General features: G+C 41.2%; 2 protein-coding genes across 4 annotated transcripts in view; one reads left to right on the top strand and one right to left on the bottom strand.

Moving 5' to 3' along the window:
• The window catches only part of LOC111141483 (double zinc ribbon and ankyrin repeat domains 1), a 62,915-nt gene extending 59,796 nt beyond the window's left edge, over nt 1–3,119 (bottom strand). The window contains exons 1-2 of one of the 2 annotated variants that reach the window (XM_022494069.1): nt 2,992–3,119; nt 694–810 (exon numbers count right to left, since the gene is read on the bottom strand). In XM_022494069.1, coding sequence (XP_022349777.1) covers nt 694–802 — 109 coding nt within the window. In that variant the 5' untranslated portion in view covers nt 803–810; nt 2,992–3,119. Of the gene's footprint in view, nt 1–693; nt 811–2,991 lie in introns of those variants that run through there. The other variant, XM_022494070.1, reaches the window with a different exon arrangement.
• Nucleotides 3,120–3,716: 597 nt separating this feature from the next.
• LOC111141785 (RNA polymerase III subunit F) lies at nt 3,717–20,613 on the top strand. 2 transcript variants are annotated; one of them, XM_022494595.1, is made up of 10 exons: nt 3,717–3,881; nt 5,367–5,484; nt 9,115–9,182; nt 9,550–9,570; nt 9,699–9,766; nt 11,502–11,614; nt 14,968–15,111; nt 15,328–15,435; nt 16,527–16,718; nt 18,172–20,613. In XM_022494595.1, exons 1-10 carry the CDS (start codon nt 3,820–3,822, stop codon nt 18,247–18,249), a joined length of 972 nt encoding a protein of 323 aa, XP_022350303.1. In that variant the 5' UTR covers nt 3,717–3,819; the 3' UTR covers nt 18,250–20,613. The 2 variants fall into 2 exon arrangements, with proteins under 2 accessions (XP_022350303.1, XP_022350304.1); XM_022494596.1 differs by lacking the exon at nt 9,550–9,570 and having other exon boundaries at nt 3,764–3,881.
• Nucleotides 20,614–20,721: the final 108 nt, after the last annotated feature.

The raw sequence follows: 20,721 nt of genomic DNA on the forward strand, positions 1-20,721 counted from the left end.
TTATGTTAATTATATACATATGTGTGTATATATGTAGATATATATGTGTGTATATGTGTGTGTGCATATATGTATATACGTGTATATATGTATATATAAATTCCTGTTATTACCAGGAAATATATTCACCGCTTTCTTTCTGTAATAATAGTTAAGATTTATTTTGGCATTACTATGTGCCAGACGCTGCGTACCTCACATAACGTGTCAACTCGTTTAATCCTCACAGTGGCTCCAAACGGCAGACATTATTCTCACTAACAATGAGAAAACTGAGACTCAGAAAGGCTAAGTAATGTATCATTAGAAGTTGTCCAAAGCAGGATTTAATCCCCAGTACGTCTGACTGGAAAGCCTGTGTTAGTAGGTCAGATTACTATCCCAGCAAAATGATGAGAATCCTGGGAAAGTCCCGGCAAGAACCGGGACATCTTACCTTGGCTAATGTGAATCAAGGCATTGATGCAATTATCTACTAATACAAATGAAAAGTTGGTCAAAGCCAACTGCTTTCATCTAAAAATATACCACTCTATAAACCACCAAGTACCACACTGTTTCAAATTTCGGAACCTTTACAAAATTCCCAAGGCCCTAATTGCAGAAAGCATGCAAAGTGAAAAATTAACAACCCAAGGAACCTAAAGAGCATGGCAGTTATTTTACATGCTTTCAGGTACATTTGACTCTTACCAGATTTCATTTCCAAAAGTGTATTGTTATCAATTTCATGGTTGGCTCTTCCGGGGGGAGGCACTCGCAATGGTATGATCTGAGGGACACACACTGAGCCTGCAGTCATCTTCCCTCCTTACATTAAAAAAAGGAAAGGAAAATAAATTCCAATGGGCATCTTTTTGAACACAAAAGTTAAAGAGAAGTACGTGGTTTAAATACAGCAAAACCAGTAAAAAACTAAAGAGAATGTCATCAAGAACATTATTTAATTTTTAATTCAAATAATTATTGTTTCAGCTGCATTTCTGCTGTTGAGGGCTTATGTGGGATTTTGATTATCTAAATACTTACCTCACTTCTGAGAAAACAGAATGAAAGAATGGGATGGGGAAATAAAATTATTTTAAATGAACAAATTAGATGAATACAACAGTCCCCTCCCCCTTGTCCATAGGGGAAATGTTCAAGACCCCCAATGGAGGCTTGAAACGACAGATATTACCAGACCCTATATATACTGTTTTTTCCTATACATATACACCTACGGTAAAGTTTAGTTTATAAATTAGGCACAGTAAGAGATAACAACAATAATAAAATAGAACAATTAAAATAGCATACTGTAATTAAAGTTTTGTGAATGCGGTCTCTCTCAAAATATTGTACTGTACTCACCCTTCTTGTGATGATGTGAGATGATAAAATGCTTCCGTGATGAGATGAAGTGAGGTGAATGACCTAGACACTGTGATGTGACATTAGGCTACCAGTGACCTTCTGCCATCGGAAAGAGGATCATCTGCTTCTAGGCCCCAGTTGACTGCAGGTAAGAGTAACCATGGAAAGCAAAACTGCAGATAAGGGGAGACTACTATCTATCAGAACAGAGACCATCACTACTGATTTGATCTGAGCTTCCCCTAAATCATTATCACCCTTTCTTGCCTTTTGTCAACATGCCACCTCTCTTGACTTCAGGGTAAGTCATCACCCAAGAGGAACAGAAGTAACTCTGTATGTGGCATGAAATATTCATTTAGAGCCAACTCCCTTGGGAAAGCTCTAGGTCCAAGGCCCTGCTGTTGTTGCCAAGTGGTTCTTGCATTTGAAAGCTGCAAAGAAATTTTAGAAGGATGGCAGAGTACCAGGCTTCAGCTGAAAGAAAGTTGGCACAGATATAAACAGTGAGCAACAAACAAAAAGACTCCCACTCCATCTCTTGTATTTATAAACAATCAAGTACAAGTAGGGAGGCCTTACTGATCTTTTTCGGTGGGATGGAGTATAATTCTTAATGTATAAAGGATATGGCGGGGGAAACAACCCTCACCTTAATACAACAACCATTTACATTTCTGTGTCCCTTTTTCAAATTTCAGTGGTTATGGATTCATAATTTTCACTCAGTTATAATCTATATGTTCATCCTATTTTTATAGTGCACTTCTTGCATCCTCACTCTTTTATTTACAATTTTCCACATACTTACATAATCTTATTTATCATTTTGTGGTTGGGCATTTAGACTATTACTAGTTTCTTTTTAGTTTTGGTCTGTTCAATTCTAAATGCTGCTCTGGGAGTGCCTGGTTGGCTCAGTCATTAAGCATCTGCCTTGGGCTCAAATCATGATCCCAGATCCTGGGATGGAGCCCTGCCTCAGGCTCCCTGCTCAGCGGAAGGCCTGCTTTTCCCTCTCCCACTCCCCCTTCTTGTATTCCCCTTCTTTCTGTCTCTCTCTCTCTCTCTCAGTCAAATAAATAAATAAAATCTTTAAAAAATAATGTTGCTCTGAACAGCTTCTGGTTTGAATTTTGTCCCAGACTACATTCCCTAAAGTCGGATAACTAAATTTAAGAAGTGACTTTAATGCCTGGTTGGATAGTTCCAGATCAGAGGCTAAGAATTTAAATTGTAGATACTGATTTTAGAGTAATAGCCTCTACGGAAGGATGGCTGGACTCTGGGAAGCGGGAGGGAGGGGAGAAGGAGGTGCTGTTTCTCATTTTTCCATTTAAGTAAGAGGCAGTTAAAATTAAAATAGCCGAGGGGCGCCTGGGTGGCTCAGCGGGTTAAGCCTCTGCCTTCGGCTCAGGTCATGATCTCAAGGTCCTGGAATCGAGCCAGGGATCATATCGGGCTCTCTGCGGCAGGGAGCCTGCTTCACCCTCTCTCTGCCCGCCTCTCTGACTACTTGTAATCTCTGTCTGTCAAATAAATAAATAAACTCTACATATATAAAAAAATTAAAGTAGCTGAAAAATTAATCCAAAAAAAATCGGGAAGTCATACCCGCTGCAATTAAGGAGGTACCTTTGGGAGGCTAGGGCGGCCAGTGGGCCCCAAGCGAAGAGGATCAAGACGTAGACCGACATGCTAGGTCCACATGGCAGTCTGGGATCAATGGCACCCCTAACCCCTCAACTCTTTCCATCAATACCGCCCCCTCGCCGCCCGGATCCGGAACCCCTTCCGGTCCCTGTCCCTGTCCATCGGGGGCAAATAAGCGCGCCCGCTTCCTTTCAGCTGGAGTGAGGGAGTCCCTTCTCCGCCTCTCCCCTCCTCCTCTAGCCACCGGGACCTGGATTGGGGCCCCGAGGTACCGCCACGGTCCCCAGTCAGGAAGCCCACCTCTCACCTCCTCCTGCCCTCCAAGGCCGCCTCCTGGGTTTCCACAGACGCTGCGAATCGGGGCCCGCCCACGAGAGCCGAGCAGGTGATTGGCAGACACGGACTTCCTAGCAACCAGCTCCGCCCCTGCCGCTAGGCCCAGAGGCTGGTACCTGCCTCGAGCGCCTTTCCTAAGCCTTCACTGCAGGCCTCTGAGAATATGCCTTCACTGACATTGGAAAGTGCTCGGAGGTGGCGTCCTAACTCACAGAGGGAACCAGGCTCGTTCGTCTGACAGGTATTAACATTCAGAAAAACAAGATGTAACGGCGCGGGCAAGTGAGGCGGGTCAGGCACGCCTTGGCCACCTCAAGCCGACAGAACAAGTAAGGACCGGCTGCAACACGACGAAGAAGGCCCCTTGCCCAAGCCCGGCGCCGTTTCCCCCTTATTGCCCGGTTCCTCGGTTCCCCAACTGCCTGTGTGGCTACCCGGAGCGTCTCCCACCGAGGGGCCGGGAACTGGGGAGTCATGGCTGAGGTGAAAGTGAAGGTGCAGCCGCCCGACGCGGATCCGGTCGAAATAGAAAACAGGTAAAACCAGTGAGTGAGTCTCGCTTCCCGGCTCTGGAGCCTCTCCGCAGGCGACCGGTCGTTTGGGCAGCCGGACCCCTAATCCCGGGACCCTCGGTAGATACCGGCACGCGCAGGAAGGGGATTGGGGATTTGGAACCCCTCTCCTATGCCTGGAACGCAGACTTCTTAAGAAGTTTTGAGCGAGTTTGACAGTTTGTAACTTTCTTTATCTCCCCTTGTCCGGGTACTGTTTGGAAAGTTGTGATGATGTGCTTCCCTCCTGCATTAAGGTGATCTATGCCCAGAGAGGACACGACGTTTTTTTGTTTGTTTGTTTGTTTAAGATTTTATTTATTTCTTTGACAGAGAGAGACACAGCAAGAGAGGGTACACAAGCAGGGGGAGTGGGAGAGGGAGAAGCAGGCTTCCTGCCCAACAGGGAGCCTGATGCGGGGACTTGATCCCAGGACCCCGGGACCATGACCTGAGCCAAAGGCGGAGGCTTAACGACTGAGCCACCCACGTGCCCCAGAGAGGACACGGCGTTTTTCCCGTAGTGCTTGTAGCTACATATTTTGATCCAGGATCGCTCTTGTCGCTAAGGGAACTCCCACGACAGAACATTTGGGCGAAGTTAAGGTGCAGTTTGTGCTTTTGAAGAAACATTAAGCCAAGTAGTTCCGTGCAGTACTTAAGTCAAGATTTTTAGGTCACCTAAAGCCTCTCCTAATTTTAAATTCGCTCTCCGTGCACTGCTATTTTTAGGTTATCACTTTTAGGTTATCTTTTAAGGTTTTAAAAGACCTTAACTTTCTCAAACTTATGAAAACACGTATGATGATCCTATGACAAGGTGGATATTTGGATTTATTTTTGTTTGGTAGAGATAATTCCAAAAGCAAGCCCCAGTTATGGTGACTTGTCCTAACAAATTTTGCCTTCCTACCAGAGGTGTCTGATTTGACTCCTTGCAGACTTATGGCTGCCCAACACACTGAATGTTAATTTTGTCATACTTGTTCCATCTGAGAATATTGAAGCTTCAGCTTTAATTTTTTTCTGTGTTTTCATTTGACTTTTGTTCTAATTTTAAGTTTGTATTAGGAAAAGAAACACTCCTCTTAAATAATAGTATAATGTAAATATGTACTTTATCTTGCTCACTTTCTAACATGCTTTGGTTCAGAACCATCGTAGAAACCCAGATTATCTGATTTTAGCGTGGGGCACTTTACTGGGTATCTCAGTAGGTTAAGCATCCAACTCTTGATTTCAGCTCAGATCATGATCTCAGGGTTGTGAGATGGAGCCAGGCATGATTCTCTCCCTCTCCCTCCACCCTTCCCTCTTTACCCCCACCACCACACTAAAAAACCAAACAAACAAAAAAACAGATTATCTGCCAAATTTGAGTAAAGACACAATTTCAAACTGTTCTGCTTGTATTCCTCCCCGCCTTGAAACAGGTAAAAACATGAATAATATTATTGCCTTTGTTCCTAGGATTATAGAATTATGTCACCAGTTTCCCCATGGAATCACAGACCAAGTAATTCAGAATGAAATGCCTCATATAGAAGCCCAGCAGCGGGCCGTGGCCATCAATAGACTCCTGTCCATGGTAAGGCAAATTCAACTAGTTCATATAATCATTTATGTGCTGTGATTGTCATTATTTCCATGTATGTAGTTGTGAAACCATTCAAAAGTGTCTTAAGATTCCAAGCCAAAAAACAGCTCAGACTGCCTGAACTGAGGAGAGAAGAAATAATTACACATCATTTTACAAGATGAATGAGGGGCACCTGTGTGGTACAGTCAGTTAAGCATCTAACTGTTGGTTTCCCCTCAGGTCATGATCTCTGGGTTGTGGGATCAAGACCCACGTGGGCTGTGTGCTCAGTGAAGAGTCTTCCTGAGATTTTCTCTGTCCCTCTCCCTCTTCCCCCCTCCCCTATGTGCTCACTTTCTCTCTCTCTTTCTGAAATAAATATTTTAAAAAATGAATGAAATAAATGTATTTTGCTTTAACCATTGTATTTGTTAACCTAATTGTCATCATGTACACAGGGCACACAGGACTAGTCTGCTCTCACCTTCTGTTTGCTTCCTGCTGCCAGTGTTGGGCCATTCCCTATGAAATGTGTCTTCTACCAACTATCACTGAGCCAGTTCATTAGGGTTTCATTCTTCACAATTTCACTCTGAACATTTCAGGAGGCAGGAATGAGTCAAATAACACTACAATGTGGTCTTTCAATGAAGCCCTTCTACCTGCTTTTACCTCTTCTTTTGTCCTGGGTCCTTAATGTCATTCTCCTCCACTGTCTAGAAACACCTACCTTGTGGGACCCCATCCTCTAAGTCTACCTATTTGTCCTTCCATTTCCCCTACATCAAAGTTCCCCTATCGTGAAAGCATTTCAGTTTGGTCGTAGTAGAATTTGGTTAAAAGATTTCCACACTAAGACCTCATAGAAATTTGAGGACCCATGAAATTTCTGTTAAACTACTCCCTTCAACCCTCTAGCTCAATGGCTGGAGAACTTGACTTTCTGTAAAGTGCCAGATAGTATGTATTTAGGCTTTGCAGGCCACGTGGTTTCTGTCACAAGTATTCAACTCTGCAAAAAAGTAGCCATGGACCATGCATACATAAACCAATGCGCGTGCTGCATTCCAGTAGCACTTTATAAAAACAAGCAGTGGGCCAGATTGCTGACCTCTTTGTTAGTACTGTTGGTGATTTCTAATTAGTTCACCTCGGTGAAGGGCTTGGCTCCAGGAGGGATAGTGGAAGGGATGCTGGAGGTAGTGCCAATGGAAACTGCTTTTGTCCCGCGACTACTCTTTCAGCCTTTTGCTTTCTGTCTGAAAATCATCCTCCACACCTCCCCCTTTCTTTCTCCACCTCTGCAGCCCCATCTACTGCCAGTCCTGTTGTCTAGAGGATATAAACAATGGTGGAACTATGATGAATTTTAAGGGAATAAGTATTAGTGAATCACAAAGTGTTGCTGATTGTAGCTCTTAAAGAGCTCTCAGATTTGCCCCCTCATTTCCCTTCCTACTACTCCTGCATGTGTTCACGTCTTGGCTTTTTCCTGGACTATTATGCTGTATTCTAACCGGCTCTTCTGGCTTCATCTGCCTTAGAGAAGCCTACCTGATCGTCTCAAACACAGATCTGGCCAAGTCGCAGAATCCTCTCAGCACTAGAGGTTCAAGTCCAAACTCCTGGCTTTACCAGACTGAGCCACTACCTTCCTCACCTGCCCCATCTGCCGCCACTCTGCCTCAAAAGTTAGGTTTCAGAGGAACAGATTGTTTTTGGTTCCCTGTCACCTCATGCCTCAGGTTCCATTTCTTCACAGACTGACTCCTCATTATCCTTCAAGACTCAGCTCTGCTTCCTGTTTCCCAGAAAGTCTTCCTGAACTCCCCAGTTTGGGCCAAAGCTGCTACTCTGAGTGCCCATCCCACCCTTTACTTACCTTTATGTTAATGCTGACCAGATAGTTGAAATCAGCTGTGCAATTCTCTTTTAGAATTCATGTTGGTCCCCCCAAATATATATCATAGTACAGGCGTTGAGCAAACATTCATAGGCTGAATTAACCTCAAGGGGCACTGGGTGGCTCAGTCACTTAAGTGTCTGCTTTTGGCTCAGATCATGATCCCAGGGTCCTGAGATCGAGCCCCACATTGGGCTCTCTGCTCAGCGGGGAGTCTGCTTCTTCCACTCCCTGCAACTCTGCCTCCTTGTGCTCTCTCTGTCAAATAAATAAAATCTTTAAAAAAAATAAATAGTAGGGGTGCCTGGGTGGCTTAGTGGGTTAAAGCCTCTGCCTTTGGCTCAGGTCATGATCCCAAGGTCCTGGGATCAAGCCCCACATCGGGCTCTCTGCCCTGCGGGGAGCCTGCTTCCTCCTCTCTCTCTGCCTCTCTGCCTACTTGTGATCTGTGTCACATAAATAAATAAAATATTTTTATAAATAAATAAATAAATAATAAACTACCTTCAAATGGAACTTTGTGGTTCAGTTTTGCTTAGTGGGATCCAGGGAGGAAGTTATTACTGTTCATCCATATATAAACCTGTTTGCAAGTCATGTGCCGTCCCAGTCTTAACTCACAGGAATGGGGCCTCTCAGTCATGGATTCCCCACACTGCCAGAAGCCCAGTGGTACAGCCATCTGAGTGCTCCTGAGTTCAGGCCCAAAGACCCAAGTAATTTCAAAAGCACATCAGACAGGCTTTGCTTTCCTTTTGATTTGTTTTTGTTTTTCAAAGATTTTATTTATTTGAGAGAGGGACACAGTGAGAGAGGGAACACAAGTAGGGGGAGTGGGAGAGGGAGAGGGAGCAAGGAACATGTGATGCAGAGCTCAAACCCAAGACCCTGGGATCATGACCTGAGCCGAAGGCAGAAGCTTAACGACTGAGCCACCCAGGCACTCCTTGATTTTTTTTTTTTTTTTAAGATTTCATTTATTTATTTGACAGAGATCACAAGTAGCAGAGAGCCAGGCAGAGAGAGAGAGGGGAAGCAGGCTCCCCGCCGAGCAGAGAGCCTGATGCGGGGCCCGATCCCAGATCCCAGGACCCTGAGACCACGACCTGAGCCGAAGGCAGAGGCCCAACCCACTGAGCCACCCAGGCGCCCCACACCTTGATTTTTTATATAAAACTGAAGCCATTGCATCTTTTATTCATTACTTGACCTTTCTGCCTGTCATGTAATACAGTAGAAATCACACAAATCAGTAGATGTCACTGTTAACATTGCAGATTTTATTGAGTTATCATGTTATAGAATATTTATGCATGTTAGTCTTTATTTGAACTTTTTGTTTATATAAATTATATTTTTATTTTTATGTTTATACTTAGTGAATTTATTTGAATTTGAATATGGATTTTTATTTATTATTCTAAAGCTGCTTTTCAGAATTCGTTATGCATTGGTCCTATAACCAAGCCAGAATATAGCATATAGGAAACTGTTAGGTATTTATATTTTGGAAAGTGATGAACTAAAGAGCTAAGTTTTCGAAAATATATTACATGTGATATGTAGGCAAAAACTTAAGTCTCAAGTGAGGAACTAACAAATAACTGTGCTGGATAGGATATTTTGGTTTGTGTATAATTTTAAAGAATACATTAACATTTGTGATTGATTTGAAATATCTCCAGAATAATTCATTGTTATTTTCTATAAAAAAAAAAACAACAAACAAACTTTAGGGTCAGTTGGATCTCTTAAGGAGCAATACGGGACTACTGTATAGAATAAAGGATTCTCAGAATGCTGGGTAAGCCCCAATTTTTTTATTTTAAGAAATGTCTATTATTACAAATGTAAATATGTATTTGGGGGAGAAATGTCAATATAGAATTGCATAATGAAAACTTGTCCTGCATACCATCCCTGCCTCTTATCATGAGTTCCATTTCTCAGAGATAACTGCTCTTAATAATTTGGTATATGTCCTTTTTTCTAGGAATATATATAAATATATAGAAATGATTATATATTTATATACTATATATATAATTTTTTTTTTTTTTTTTTTTTTTTTTTTTTTTTTTTTTAAATGGGATCATGCTATCCATACTGTTTTGCAACTTGTTTTTTTCACTTACTATATCTTGGACATCTTTTCATTCTGGTACATACAGCCCTGTATCATTCTTTTTAAGGTAAGCCCTTATTTTGGTAAATAAGTCAATGTGATGACCTTGTCTGCTAATTCATTAAAATAGTCATGTAGATTATTAGATTATCCTGTATCTCTTTGCCTTTTTAATTCTACTTTATTCCCCTGCAGTAAAATGAAAGGATCAGATAACCAAGAAAAACTAGTATATCAAATCATAGAAGATGCAGGAAATAAAGGTAAGCATGTGAATAAAGGTAAGCATGTGAAGGAAGAAACAGAAAAAAACATTGTCTTTAGGACCAGAAATAGGGACTGAGCTCTGGCTTGCCAGGGTGCAGATCGACATATAGAGAATGTTGCCATGTATGTTAAAAGAAGAGGAAATAGAAATATGTAACATGCATATGTTTGAAGGACACCCAGGTGTGATGCCATTCCTATTAGTAGGGAGGCAGGAGCTAGGTGGCTGTGGGCCAGGATGGAAAGAAAGTTATAAATTCTGAACCATGGGAATGTACTGTCGATAGAAAATAAACCAGTTAAAACTTAAGGGTTTTTTTGTTTTTGTTTTTGTTTTTCAATTCTCACTTCTAAACTTTGGAGGCCTTCATTTCTTCATCTTCATCTTACCTGTAAATTGTGGATAATACCATCTCTCTCTGTGGTTTTTGCCAAAACCAGAGGGATGTCCAGTGCACTGTCGCAGTGTCCCGATAGAGATCCCTCAGCAACTGTTCCGTTTTCTCTATCCTTCTTACAGAACTATACCTAATAGCTATTACTACAACTTAGGATCTATCTGAGTCCCTGATATTAGTTTCAACAATGTATCAGCAATGATATAATTTGAAATCATATCATTCTTATATTATTAGGAGTTTAATATTTTAAAAATAGACATGACAAAAGCCATTCTCTCTTTTTTTTTAAGTATTTATTTACTTGAATGAGGGAGAGAGAACAAGCGGGGAGAGGAAGAAGCAGACTCCCCACTGAGCAGGGAGCCCCATGTGGGGCTGGATCCCAGAACCCCAGTACCACAACCTGAGCCAAAGGCAGACACTTAACAGACTAAGCTACCCAGGCACCCCCCATCTCTATGGTTTTTTGGTTTTTTTTTTAAGATTTTATTTATTTATTTGTCAGAAAGAGAGAGAGCGAGCACAGGCAGACAGAGTGGCAAGCAGAGGCAGAGGGAGAAGCAGGCTCCCCACAGAACAAGGAGCCCGATGTGGGACTTGATCCCAGGACGCTGGGATCATGACCTGAGCCGAAGGCAGCTGCTTAACCAACTGAGCCACCCAGGCGTCCCTTGTTTTGTTTTTTTAATTCTTCCTATCTCATTATGCCTCTGTGCTGGAAAGAAGATAGGAAATATGTTTAATAAAAAATTCCACATACAACCCTTCTTTGAAACAGAAATCCTAGCTTCTTGCACAGGACTTTCGGTGGCTATAAGAACTGCAGTCTTCCATTTTTTCATCTCCTAAATATAGGATATAAATAATGGGTATACATGCACACAGATGCTTACATAAAGAGTTTTTTTGCTCTCCATTGACAGTGGCACCTGACCTTGGCTCAAATTTAAGTTATAATCTAAATACAATCTAAAGTAAAAATAATAGAAAACAAAAGTTGGGGTGTGGAAGGGGATGGAAGAGACAATGTAAGTTAATGCAATAACATTTAAGATTTTTCTTCCATTGAAAAGTATCTTTTTCACACGTTTTTAAAAAGGTGTCACACTAGGAGTCCCAAGAACTTTCTGGTTAGCAGATAGAGCACATAACTTACGTTTTGCATACTTTTGTTGTTATCTGAGATTCTTACTTCTGTTTTTCCAATAGCTATGCCCTAGGAATGTATACATATATACATATTTTGCTAGTTTTGTCCTGTGATGTAAGCAATAGGACTATAAACACAAATCCTGTGGTGTTGAACTCATTTTACTTTATTTTCTTACAGGAATATGGAGCAGAGATATCCGGTACAAAAGTAACTTGCCATTAACAGAAATTAACAAAATTCTAAAGAATTTGGAAAGTAAAAAGCTTATCAAAGCTGTTAAGTCTGTGGCAGTGAGTAGTTTTCTCTTTCCTTCCCCGAAGTATTCATTGTATATGTTTTGCTCTGAATATGTTTCGAGATCTTATTGTTCTTCAAGCTATGTCATGATTTAAAACTACCAGTCGAAAAGATTTTTAAAAATTTAGCTCATATTGGATTGGTTTGGAGACGTTGCTTAGATTTATCACCACCTAATTAATTCCTTGTGTCTCACCAACTTGAAAAGCTAAAACTACTATACTCTTCAATAAGGAGTTTTTGAATCATAAACATTTTTCCTGGATTTTCAGCATGTGAGATAATTTACTTCATTTTAGCTATTAGATCACTCATTCAACAAATACCTATTGTATGTTTGCTCTGTGCCAGGCACTTTTGTGCGTGCTTGGGCTACGTTAGTGAACAAGTCAGAGGAAGATCTCTGTCCTGGTAGAGGGTCCGTTCCAGGATATGGCGTTTCTCCTCCTCTCCCACACCACCCTGCTCCCCTCCCATGATCTCCTGCAGGGGTTTCTACTCCACAGGGACACCAGCTGCTGACCTCACTGACCCAGCAGCAGAAAAGCCGAGATTCCTCTTAAGTTTGATTGAATGAGGATTTCAGCAAATAAGAATTTGATGTTCAGGGTGCCGGGGTGGCTCAGTGGGTTAAAGCCTCTGCCTTCGGCTCAGGTCATGATCCCAGGGTCCTGGGATAGAGCTCCACATCAGCCTCTCTGCTTAGTGGGGAGCCTGCTTCCTCCTGTCTTTCTCTGCCTGCCTCTCTGCCTACGTGTGATCTGTTTGTCAAATAAATAAATAAAAACTCTTAAAAATAATTAAAAAAAAGAATTTGATGTTCATCCGAGATTTTATTTTTAGCTTACTCCCTTATTTATTTATTTACTGTAAAGATTTTATTTATTATTAGAGAGAGCGCGTGTGCACGATCACAGGGAGGGGAATGGGGTAAGAAGAGAGAGAATCTCCAACAGACCTGGAGCTGAGCATGGAGCCTGACACGGGACTCGATCTCACAACCCTGAGATCATGACCTGAGCCAAAATCAGTAGCCAGACGCTTAACCAACTGTGCCACGCAGGGGCTCCCCAGTCCCTAATTTAGAACATTACCTCCCTTCAGCCTTTTTAATGGACGATTTCAAATATATACAAAAGTAGAGAAAATGATATAAGTCCCCACATACTGATCGCCCAGCTTCACTTTACCAATCTTTCTTCTCCATCTTTATTTATTTTTAAAGATTTTATTTATTTATTTGACACAGAGATCACAAGTAGGCAGAGAGGCAGGCAGAGAGAGAGGAGGAAGCAGGCTCCTTGCTAAGCAGAGAGCCCAATGTGGGGCTCGATCCCAGGACCCTGAGACCATGACCTGAGCCAAAGGCAGAGGCTTTAACCCACTGAGCCACCCAGACGCTCCTAAACAAAATCTTTTTTAAAAATTTATTTATTTATTTATTTATTTGACCGAGAGAGACACAGAGGCTTAACCCACTGAGCCACCCAGGCGCCCCTCCATCTTTATTTTTAATAACAGTTTTATTGAAATCATTGATATACCGTTAAATTCATATGCTTAAAATGTACATTTTGGTAGTTTATGGTATACTCACAGTCATGCATCTATCACATTATTCTAATTTTAGGACATTTTGATCACCCCTGAAATATCCCACTAGGAGTCACTTCCCAGCCTCCCTGCCCATAGGCACTGACATGTAGTTTCTGTCCCTGGAGATTTGCCTACTCTGGACATTTCGTATAAACAGAATCATACACTGTGTAGTCTTTTGTGTCGGGCTTCTTTCATTTATATCATGTTCTCAAGGTTTCAAACTAAAGTAGTATTAGATTATAACCCAAAGTATAAAAAGATATTTATGAGTCCATACGGATATAAATGTTTAAATAAATAAATGACGGATCAGGTCGCCTGGGTGGCTCAGCCAGTTAAGCGTCCAACTCTTGATTTTGGCTCAGGTCGAGATCTGAAGGTTGTGAGGTTAAGCCCCACACTGGACTCCAGGCTCAGTGCAGAGTCTGACTGTCCCACTCCCTCCCCGCCACTTGTACTTGCTCTCTCTCTCCCTCTCAAATAAGTAAATAAATAACAGATCTCCCATGAGTAGATGCAGAATAGATAAGCCTCCTGTGCGGAAGTCGTCCAAGTAATCTAAAGTGGACATTCCACCCTCAAGGAAGTAGAAAGTAACTCCGACTCCTTAAGTGTGGGCTGTGCATAGTGATTTCCTTCCACACATGGAAAGGCTAGGTGAAAAAAGTCAGTTTACAGTGGAGAAACAAGCCACATGATCAAGGTTAACCTCAACACTGAGAAGTCCTATTGGTGGTGATCAGTCATAACTTGAAGTTTGAGTGCCCTTGACAGGATGTGATGAGAAGGGCACGTTTCCTCCGTGGTCCTTCTCCTGATCTTGTGAGAAAAACATCAGACAAATCCCAGTCAACAGATGTCCAGTAATTCTCAGAACTGGCAAGTTATCAAAAGCAAGGAAAGTTTGGGAATCTGCCAAGGAAACATGACAAGTAAATGTAATGTGGTATCCTGAATACGTTCTTGGGCCAGAAGAAGGATATTAGGCAAAAACTAAGGAAACCCCAAAGAAGTATGGACTTTAGTTAATAATAATGCATCAATATTGGTTCATTAATTGTAATAAATGCACCCTACTAATGTAAGATGTTAAGAGGGGAAACTGAGCACAAGGTAAATGTACCATCTTTACAATAATTGTATAAATCTGAAACTGCTTAAAATATAAAATTCTGAAGGGTGCCTGGGTGGTCAGTCAGGTAAGCATTCGATTCTTGATCTTAGCTCAGTTCATGATCTCAGGGTCAGTTCTGTGCTGGGTGTGGAACCTGCTTAAGTCTCTCTCCCTCTCTCACCCCTGACTCCAAAAAAAAAAAAAAAAGTGTTGAGGGCTTTTAAAATTATTTTATTTTTTAAAGGTCTTATTTATTTAGTTGACAGGGGGAGCAGCAGAAGGAGGAGGAGAGGCAGGCTCCCTACGGAGCAGGGATCCCGATGCAGGGCTCGATCCCAGGACCCCAGTATCAAAACCTGATCCGAAAGCAGGCGCTTAACCAACTAGGTTAACCACTAGGCACCCCAAGGGTTTTTTTAAATCTCAGTTTTGGAAGACTTGATTATCTTCCCCCCCCCCCCACCAAGATTGATTGATTGATTTATAGAGTGTGCATGGGCACAAGCCGGGGGCTCGATCTCATGACCCCTGAGATCATGACTTGAGCTGAGACCAAGAGTCAGACGCTTAATCAGGCACCCCTGGAAGACTTGGTTATCTTATAACCACATCTGCTGTACATTTTTTCCCTAGGCCTCAAAAAAGAAAGTATACATGCTCTATAACCTGCAACCGGACCGATCTGTGACTGGTGGAGCCTGGTACAGTGATCAGGATTTTGAATCAGAATTTGTAGAGGTGCTTAACCAACAGTGTTTTAAATTCCTACAAACCAAGGTGAGCCATAATTCAGGAAACATCACTGCAGGTCTTTTTTTAAAAGTTGCTTCACAAAGAATGAATGAACAATCTTGTATATCATATTTTATAGGACTTGAAAATATTCAAATTGGTAATTTTTTCTTAATATATTCTGCTATTGATATCACACTAAATAATTGTATTCATAAAATACTAGTGTTCTTGCTGAGATTTATGGTTCTACCCTTGTAGGCAGAAACAGCACGAGAAAGCAAACAGAATCCAATGATACAAAGAAATAGTTCATTTGCCTCATCACATGAAGTGTGGAAGTACATCTGTGAACTGGGGATCAGTAAGGTGAGAGCACAGTTTTTATTTTCATCTTATGTTTAAATTTTTTTTTTAAGATTTTATTTATTTATTTATTTGTCAGAGAAAGAGAACACACAAGCAGGCAGAGTGACAGGCAGTGGAAGAGAGAGAAGTAGGCTCCCCGCTGAGAAAGGAGCCCAATTCAGGACTCGATCCCAGGACCCTGGGATCGTGACCTGAGCCAAAGGCAGCAGCTTAACCAACTGAGCCACCCAGGCATCCCTCATCTTACTTTTTTAAAGGTTACTCTTCATCATAGGGATATAGTTTACAAAGTATTCTAAACGTATTTGACCAAGACCCTTTTTTCAGGGTGAACATTCTGCAGAACCCACTTTGAGAAAGCACTGTCCTAAGCCATTTAGACTAAGATGACTATCATGCCATCAGGCACTGTGGGCTCTGTATGTACTCAGCTTGGGATACAAGCAGTAGAGTACAGGCCTGGCAATGCGTTGTACTACCAAAATGCAATAGTCTGTTGACAAGGTCTTGACTTTCTCAGGGACCTTTCAATGTAGAAGCCAAACATCAGCCATCCCATCAGCTGTCATTTAATTGGTATCGTGTTCCCCGTGTAAGATGTGAGTGGTGTTGTCAGCATATGCTTTTGAAGACCTGTACATAAAGACACAGTGCCGGGTGCTTTTCATAATCAGAGAAGAAACTGAAGTGACCATTTGGACAAGTCATTTTCATTTCCCAGACCCCAGATCTCTCATTTATAAAAAAGAAGGAATTTGGACTGTTTGATATTTAAAGTAACTTTCTGTTCAACCGTTTTGTAAATCTCCATCATATTCTTGCCCCAAAACTGTTACTTTAGAAGAGTTCTAAATTTTACTGAAGAGGGTGGAAAAATAAGAGTGTCAAATTCGACATGAGTTAGGAGTTCTGTCCCTAGCATTTCAGTGGTTTGTGCTAACCTGGGCTCTTCAACCCATGCTTTTAATGACTCACCAGCATAATGCTTCCCCATTTCACCAAGGCATTGAGGACCTTTTACTGTTTAAAGACTCTCCAAAAGGTTGTCTTCTTGTGCTTTTTATGTTCTTCCTAATGCATTTCCTTTTCAGGTAGAGTTGTCCATGGAGGACATTGAAACGATCTTAAATACACTCATTTATGATGGGAAAGTGGAGATGACTATCATTGCTGCAAAAGAAGGCACAGTTGGCAGTGTAGACGGACACATGAAACTGTACAGAGCAGTCAATCCAATCATCCCGCCCACGGGTTTGGTCCGGGCACCGTGTGGACTCTGCCCGGTGAGTTAAAGTGGCTTCACATCATACCTGACTGCCAGCAGGTGCAAATGCCACCTAACTTAACAGCAAGCACACCCCAGTTTTCTGACTGTCAGGGTTGCCCAACAGCAGCTCAAACCTCCATGTAACCTTGACGACGGGCCCTTGATGAACAAGTCATTGCTTTACGTTCTTTTTTAGAATAACCAAGTTAGAGAAATTTGTGTTTTCTGCCCTTGGCCCTGAAATGGACAGTTTTTAATGAGGGCTGATCATTTAACCAAAGTAGGGAGGAAAACGAGATTTGCTGAGAACCCACTATAGTCCAGGCATATCCTTGAAGATTTTCATGGTCGGTCTCATTTAATCCTAGTTCTGTCCCTTGGAGCTAGTGGTATTATTTCTGCATAAGCATGAAGATAACGAAGGTGTAGGAGCTACAGCTTTGAAGTAACACCCAGGATGGGAACCCAGACATGTTCTTTCCCCCGCAGCACACCCCACTACTCTTCATTCATCTGGTCCCACGTGGCATGTGCATGCTGGCTGCATGCTGCAGGCGCTCCTTCTGCCCTCGGGGTGTTTATATTCGGGGGCTGCCGGTGTCAGTTTTATTTCATTAAACCAGCCCTTGTCTATATGCCTAAGTTCTTTGTATGCTGGTTTTAAGTCCCAGAAAAAACAGCGAGCATATGTGGGAATTCTTCACAAAAACGAATATAGCTAACATGAAACATTTGGTTAGTGAAACATATATATAGGTCTGCTTTCCAGTTACCTGCTGATAGCCTTTGGCCCAGTGGGCAGATGCTCAGATCATCTTAGTGCTACAGCGAAAGGCCTCATATTCACGAACTTTATAATCACACAGCAGGTCTATTACAGCATGTTCTTAAACACAGCCCTAGTCTCTTTGAAACTTTTTTTTTTTTTTAAAGACTTTATTTATTTATTTCACAGAGAGAGATCACAAGTAGGCAGAGAGGCAGGCAGAGAGAGAGATAGAGGAGGAAGCAGGTTCTCCGCTGAGCAGAGAGCCCGATGCGGGACTTGATCCCAGGACCCTGAGATCATGACCTGAGCCGAAGGCAGAGGCTTAACCCACTGAGCCACCCAGGTGCCCCTGAAACTTTTATTTTGAAATGTATTTTTTTAAAGATTTTGTTTTTTTTATTTGAGAGAGGGAAAGAGAGAGAACAAGCAGTGGGGAGAGGGAGAAGCAGACTCCCTGCTGAGCAGGGAACCTGACATGGAGCTTGATCCCAGGACCCTGGGATCATGACCTGAGCCAAAGGCAGACACAACCAACTGAGCCATGCAGGTGCCCTTAAAATTTTATTTTTAATACTGCTTTAAAAAATGGTTGGATCTTGGATACTTTTAACAGAAATTTTAGTTAGAGGTGACATTTAAGACTTATAATGTAATAATTTTAAAACTCTCATTTGATTGTAAACTTTTATCTTTTTTAAAGGTTTTTGATGACTGCCATGAAGGTGGTGAGATTTCACCATCTAACTGTATTTATATGACAGAGTGGCTCGAATTTTAACAGAGAATAGGAACTTTACTGACATTTTGCAAATGAAGTTACTTTGGGAGCAGATAATTTAACTCACGATGGAACATCAAATTCCCTTGAAAGCAAACTTCACAATAATGGACAGACGTGCTGCTATGCAAAAGTATTTTTTTAATCTATGAAGACTAAATTTATATTGGTAGAGTAGCCAACAGAATATGAAACAGGTAAGGTTAATAGTGAAATTCATTCTTCAATAAATATAATACTTTGAACTTCCAGAAGACCACCTCTGAAGCTTTCAAGACTTTTGATGGTTCATGGAAAAAGAAGCCAACAAATCCATGTTTGCCATATACTACAATAATGACTAAAGTTTAAAAATGCCCATTTTAAAGTTATTTATTAAGGTCTTCATTGGAAAGTTTTATCTGTTCACTATTGCCATTAGTTTTCTCTTTTCTCAGTGGTTTCATTGGGAAGGAATCAAAAGCGGTGAGGCAGGAATAGCACTTAGAGGCATGAGTGGGGGAAAGTGTGGAACATCCCTTTCCACACACTATTCATTCCTTTTTACATCAGAAATATTCTTTGAGTATTATGCCTTTGTTCTTACCTCAAATGCAAATGACTGTTGCCAGAGATGTTTTCAGTGCATAAATATGATTATTCTAGTCCTAAAGAGAATGTTTTCACTGATCCTTCTTTGTCAGAGTCTTCCAAGTTTCACTCTGTGGCTCAGCTGCCTTATTTGCTAGAATTGCCCTATAATGCATTGCCCTCCATTCACACTTTATTGTGAGCGGGGTACCACTCCACTTTTCTTGTCTTATTTTAGATTTTTTTTCTTTACGGTCTTAGAAGTCATGGTGTAATTGGTCTAACCTAAGCAAAAAGCCATTATAATTTTTCTCAGTTCTAATAGTACTTTCAAGCCTGCGTTATTTGGTGTATTGTTGCACAGAAGTTAGCTTTTTAGGATCTCAGCAATTGTATTTTCACTTTGTAGCTCTACTTAATGATTTCTGTGTCCAAGCCAAAAGCATGGGACCAAAGGAAAGGAACTCAAAGCCAGCTACTACTGAGGCCTGAGTTCAAACACCAGTTTGGATATACTCCAAGTGGTAAACATCAGAAGGGTTATTTTGAGATATATGGGATCAATAAAATAAAATTCAGTTCAGTAACCAACTAAGAACCAGGTGGAGACTGTGGCCAGCTCTATAGAAATATAATCACTAACACTAGGACTTTGAAACAAAGATCATTTCAGGTATTGGATATATAGAGAAGAATCTGGGAGCCTGAAACTACAACACCCGCAGAGAGTGCTGGAATAGTAACATTATCTGTCCTTGGGACCTGGCCTGTCATGAAAGTGCTAGTCTTATTTAATGAGAAAACTGAACTTGGGGAAGAGGTACAGGTGGGGAGAAGGAAGCAGTTCATGTATTAAATACAGACTTTGCATTGTGTCTTGACAGCCAAAGATTTTAAAGCTTACAATCTGAGACCGCAACATAAATGCTTTTCCCACAGCATGTTTTTCATTCTAAATAGTAGCTGAAGGAGAAAAGAGACAAAAATACTGTGTCTTTAATACATAGTTAAGTGGATATTTACCCATCAGAAGTAAACTGTGACTAAAACAAATTATGGAGCTATTGACTCCTGACACGAGAAAATCAAATTGTGAGTGAAGTCCTAATCCTTACAGTTGATTTCCATTTAGTATAAGATATTTTGGTCACCTAAGTATAGATATTCCCTGGAGTCGGTTAGGGCCCCTCAACTCTGCTTAATAATGATCCATTGGGAATCAGTCATGAGAGACCATGATTCAGTGGTTTAAATGGGTAGTTTATGTGGGATTCTTCTATAAAACTCCTCTGAGCTTAATTTGGTGAAGAGTAAATTTTATGCAGCCATGATTTTTACAGCGATCAACTGAGTAAATGAGTCAAACAATTTCAAGTTGAGTGACTTTTACTTTGAACCATTATTATTACATGGTGGGTAGGAAGAATAAAAATACATGTCCTAGACTACTGCTGTCCCACAAACTTTTTATAAGGATGACAGTATTCCATATCTACTGTTCAGCAAAGCAGCCACTAGTCACCTGGGCTGTTAAAACTTGAAATGTATAAATTTCAAGTGTGAATGAAGAACTGAATTTTTAATCTTTTAGCTCCCTGTGGTTATTAGCTACCATATTGGATAACACAACTAGGTCTAGATTAATTATAGGAATGAAGAATATCACAATTACTTATTTCTCAATTGTATAGATTTGTTGCCTTTCTGTGGAAGAGGAGGACAACATAATATTATTAACTTATTTGTATAAGTCTGTAATTTTTTTTATGGCTTCTCTTTTTTTTTAAGATTTTATTTATTTATTTGACAGAGATCGCAAGTAGGCAGAGAGGCAGGCAGAGACAGAGAGAGGGGGAAACAGGCTCCCTGCTGAGCAGAGAGCCTGATGCGGGGTTCAATCCC

This window comes from Enhydra lutris, unplaced genomic scaffold, assembly GCF_002288905.1.
Source record: "Enhydra lutris kenyoni isolate GAN:26980312 unplaced genomic scaffold, ASM228890v2 scaffoldscaffold6, whole genome shotgun sequence".
Lineage (NCBI taxonomy): Eukaryota > Metazoa > Chordata > Mammalia > Carnivora > Mustelidae > Enhydra > Enhydra lutris.

Coding starts and splice junctions, on each gene's coding strand:
- LOC111141785 (XM_022494595.1), top strand. CDS start 3,820: ATGGCTGAGGTGAAAGTGAAGGTGCAGCCGCCCGACGCGGATCCGGTC. Junction 3,882..5,366: donor CCGGTCGAAATAGAAAACAG/GTAAAACCAGTG, acceptor CTTTGTTCCTAG/GATTATAGAATTATGTCACC. Junction 5,485..9,114: donor TCAATAGACTCCTGTCCATG/GTAAGGCAAATT, acceptor AACAAACTTTAG/GGTCAGTTGGATCTCTTAAG.